This window comes from Grampus griseus (assembly GCF_964374135.1).
Source record: "Grampus griseus genome assembly, chromosome: 19".
Taxonomy (NCBI): domain Eukaryota; kingdom Metazoa; phylum Chordata; class Mammalia; order Artiodactyla; family Delphinidae; genus Grampus; species Grampus griseus.
This window is the reverse complement of record NC_139013.1, coordinates 1,231,476-1,236,432: the sequence shown is the minus strand read 5'-3', so window position 1 is coordinate 1,236,432 and position 4,957 is coordinate 1,231,476. Positions and strand designations below refer to the sequence as shown.

At 38.4% G+C, this 4,957-nt stretch overlaps 1 protein-coding gene across 1 annotated transcript; it reads right to left on the bottom strand.

Moving 5' to 3' along the window:
* Positions 1-236: 236 nt before the first annotated feature.
* On the bottom strand, positions 237-1,024 carry LOC309836624 (vomeronasal type-1 receptor 1-like; the record flags this gene model as incomplete). The annotated part of the gene is given in 3 exon segments (XM_082676733.1): positions 237-889; positions 892-919; positions 923-1,024. Coding segments are annotated over 3 exon segments (783 nt in total), but the record flags the coding sequence as incomplete, so codon positions are not given.
* Positions 1,025-4,957: the final 3,933 nt, after the last annotated feature.

Here is a 4,957-nt window from a genome sequence, read left to right as displayed (position 1 = left end):
CCCAATTCTAGCAGAATAATTTGGACCGACAATCATGTAATTTAAAAAATTAAAAATACAAATTAATATTGATCCAACTGGAGAAATCATAAGACTTATAGCTATTTGAGCTAGATTAGGAAACTTTTTTTCCTGGTTCAGAAATCACAGAAGAACTTAGAGACATGGGTGTCACTGCTGATGAACACAAAGGAAAGCAGGTAAAGTGATGCTATTAGCACAGACGTGTCCATTAGCTACTGTTTTGGATTCACAATAAGAGTAATGCAAAGACTCAAAATGGAAGGGAGACAATAAAAGTAGACAAAGGAGCTCACTAGAATCAGGGTGGTGTGCGTGTCTGTAGCCTCATGGGAAGGTCTGGGGGAGAGTCTGTTGCTGTGAATGTGTTGGACTTGTTCCTTGTGCCTGTGCAGGAAAAGGACCATGTACCCACTACTCCAGATCATGAAGCCCAAACATATAACATCCGTGTAAGATAATATAATTACATGTAATAAGCTGATAAATTTATCAGGCATGAGTGGGGAACAGTATCCATAATTTGTTTTTACACTTATATTTTTGCTACTTCTTGGGCCAATTACTCTAATAGGAATACAGACATTTACCAAGAGTTGTAGGATCCAGAAAAGAAAACTACAGAAACCAATACACTTTGTGGATCGAATTCTGAAGTCCACCCATAAAGAGGTTCTGGGGCAAAACTTAATGGCCTGGAAACCACTCAGAAGACTGGTAGTGCTGAGAGAAACCCCTCTGGCCAGTGTGTGTAAATAGAAGACAAGTTTACATCCAGCATCATCCAGGAAATATTTCAATCCAAAAGCTGCCATTGTCTGTGGGATCCCTATGGAGAAGAGAGACAAGTTGTTGGCTAAGGCCAGTGGTTGATAATCTGATCTGTGGATCTCAACTTCTATCCAGTCAACAAAGTGAAGTTTAAAAGACAAAAGAGGGAGGAGTTTCCCAGGATCACAACTCCAGTCTGAGTGAGGAAGATGATTTCCATTTCCAGGTTGACATGCCTTTAACTTTCTTCTTCTTTATTTTTTTTTTAATTTTTGTTTGGCTGCGTTGGGTCTTCGGTGGGCTTTCTCTAGTTGTAGTGAGCGGGAGCTACTCTGCTGTGGCGTGCGGGCTTCTCATTGCAGAGCCTTCTTTTGTTGCAGAGCATGGGCTGTAGGCGTGCGGACTTCAGTAGTTGTGGTACGCAGGCTCAGTAGTGTGGCACACGGGCTTAGTTGCTCCACGGCATGTGGGATCTTCCCGGACCAGGGCTCGAACTTGTGTCCCCTGCATTGGCAGGTGGATTCTTAACTACTGCACCACCAGGGAAGTCCAACCCTTCACTTTCATATCTAGGAGATATTGATTTTAATTTGAGATAGAAATAAATGAATAAATGCTAGAAAGATAAATGAACATAAATGTGTCACCTTCTTCTGCTCAGCTGTATCTACTGCTAAACATAGCACATGATTTCCTCTCTTTTGGTAACACGTTTTCTTAATTTAACTGGATTATAGGAGTACATACTTATGGGTGCAGTGGTTATTAATAAAGGTCTTGAGATGGAATTCATACAAGTGTTCATATGAAGGGGTATTTGAATAAAGGATGCACCATTCACAGAACATATTTTCCTACAGCCATGAACTGAATGAAGATCATTTTCCTCCATGTATGAAATTACCTTCAGGATATATTCTTAAGTGAGAAAAGGCAAGTGGGTTAAAAGATGTTTAGTATTCTACAATTATTCTTATGATTGTGAAGGAATAAGAATATAAATAATGTAGATAAATACACATTTTCTCTCTACCTATCTATCTATACAATTACATTAAAAACAATTAAAGAATGAACTATAACCTTCAATAAGTAATGATATAGACGGGCAGAGATTAAACAATGTGGAGGGACGAATAGAAACTAGATATATCTGAATTAATTTACCTCAATTATAATTTTGACTTTGGGGTAAATATAAATATTTTACTTATTTATTAAACTATATTATATCAAAATAAAATTAAAACAATCAATCAAATTTAATGACAAAAGTAAAACAAATATATAAATCTCTTTGTGTAATAAAGTTGTAGTCTATCCATACAAAATAGTAATACTTAAAGTACTTTTTTTATTTTTGGCCGCACTGCACTGCTTTCAGGATCTTAGTTCCCTGACCAGGCATCCAACCTGGGCCCCTGGCAGTGGAAGCACAGAGTCCTGACCACAGGACCGCCAGGGAATTCCCCAAGTACATTTTAAAAAACAGTTTTGACTGTACATTTGTACTGAAACATATCTGTGGAAAATCCTTATGGAGATTTAAAAAATTTACTCATGTTTATATTTCAAGAAAATATTTATATTTAAAATTAATAAGTACATTATACAAGAGATTCGTCACAGTTTGATCAAAAGTTAGAAAAATTGAAAGGAAACAATTTAAGGAAAAATTATATCATTTTAAACTTGTTTGGAAGAATGAACTTAAACTTGATCTGTATTTGTTTAAACCATGTTTAAACCATATATGTATATTGTATCTCCTCTCATTAAAGGGATCTACAGATGATAGCCCTGTTCTGAGTAATTACCATCCAAATTACTCAGGCTGTGTTCTCCAAATGCACTTTCTCATGAAAGAAAATAGCATCTTTAAAAAATTTGCCAATTCCAGATCTAGTGCAGGAAATGTTCAAGATGGAACATCTATTCAATCTAGGACACAAGGACAGTCTACCACACAACTGGGGTCACGTGAGAATGAGGATGCCACAGGATTCAACTTGAAAAGCATTCCCCTCCACAGTTATGGTACAAATTAAATCTCAAAGAAAATTACCTGGACAAGTTTTAAATGCATCAAGTACTTTAAGTAACCACATGCTCGTAATGCTACAAAGCCAGAGTCAGAAACCTTTCAGAAAGTTAAGGAATTGACTATTTATTCTGGAAACATAAAAATAAAGGGAAATATGAATGATTTCTACTGTCTTTCCAGTACAGACTATTTCAAGGTAATCAAATAGAGGATGCAGAAAAGTTTTTTTAGAAGGATTCTAAGTGAAAATACAAAAATTGTAATAGAATATTAACATTCTGCTTCCTCTAGTATAGTAGTGGATCTACAGAATGATCATCAGTGACAGCTGCAACCAACCGATGACAGGCTGTGGGAAACTGATATTGGGGCACATGGTTGTGCTGATCAATCCTCATGATCAATCCTCATGTCACAGAAAGGGTTAAATACAGCCTGTCATAATGGCTCTCCATTGTAGGCAATGAGAAGGACATTGTACCACCTGGGAACTATCCTTGACAAAAATATGAACAAACATTAGATCACCCTTTGGAGCAAATTATGCATTTATTGGCCATTTGGAAGAAGGTGTTAGACAATATAAAACAGCTGCAATTAGATAGTAGAATGATGGAAATGATCTTGTACAAATGATCCATTTTCTTCACGAAAAAAAAGTTTTGAAGGAGAGAGAAATATTAATTACAACTGGTCTAAAAGACAAAATGACTGGATCGTGATTCAAATGATCTAAAAAGGAAATTTTTTGGGGAGAGGAAATTTGTTATGCATAAACTCTGACCATGTGTTTGATGTCACTGTTATTTTTGTAGGTGTGAAATGCACATACATGCTCTGCTCATGAATGAATTTCATGTTTAAGAGATACATTCATGATTATATACTTTTAATTTTTTTGAAAACTATTTTCTTTCTTTTTTAAAATTAATTAGTTTATTTATTTTTGGCTGTGTTGGGTCCTGGTTCCTGCACGCTGGTTTTCTCTAGTTGCCGGGAGCAGAGGCTACTCTTTGTTGCAGTGTGCGGGTTTCACATTGCGGGGGCTTCTCTTGTTGCCGAGCACAGGCTCTAGGTGTGCGGGCTTCAGTAGTTGTGGCTTATGGGCTCTAGAGCACAGGCTCAGTAGTTGAGGCGCAGGGACTTAGTTGCTCCACGGCATGTGGGATCCTCCCGGACCAGAGCTCAAACCCATGTCCCCTGAATTGGCAGGCAGATTCTTAACCACTGCACCAACAGGGAAGCCCCCATTTAGATCTTTAACATGTAGTCAGTTAAATTTTGTTTATCAACAACTTTCTATTTTATAAATGTACAGAGAGTAGTACTCCTTAATAAACAATAGCCAATGTTATATTTCATACAAGAGAAACTGTCAGCTGTGTAGTACAAAAAGGAATGTGCATGTGTTAAACAGATTTATGTTTTTTAGATAAAATGATTTAATGTTTTATGGATAAGACGGTGTTTCTCACTGAGTTGGGCATAATCATTAATCATTGACTACCAGGAAGGAGAGGCCCGGATCCCACCACATCCGGCTTCGTCAGAGCCGTCCAATATGCCTCCTCTATCTTGTCTACTGTGGCCCAGGTGATTTTTTCCTTTTCTTTAAATTCCCAGACAAAACGTACTAAAGCTCACAAAAATGACTTTAATGCCTCAGTCTGCGTGCATTTACAGGACAATAGGATAATGTATAATCACTTGCATCTACCAGACAATGTTCACATCTACCAGACAATGTTCGCATGGAATCCGAATTTCTAAACACTTCAGAGATCAATAGCATTGAAGGATTTCTAAATGCACTTCGGGCTCCCCAGAAATTGGCCTTCGCCCCTTTGAAAGGAAGCGAAGCTTCTCTCCGACCTAGAAGAACAAGGCCTTCAGCTCTGAGCAGCCCCGTGGCATTGCTTGACCCTTTCCCTGGGAGATTCCAGCAAAGGCGCCGCTCCTGCGGGCCTGTGTGCCGGCGGGAACTCCATTACCCAGAAAGCTATGCGCTGAGCGGCAGCGAAGAACACCCAATGAACATCCAGACTTTCGGCATTTCCGGGAGGGCGCACTGGGCGAAGACGAGACTTCCTGTATTTTGTGGCGGTCATTTTGGCAGTCCTT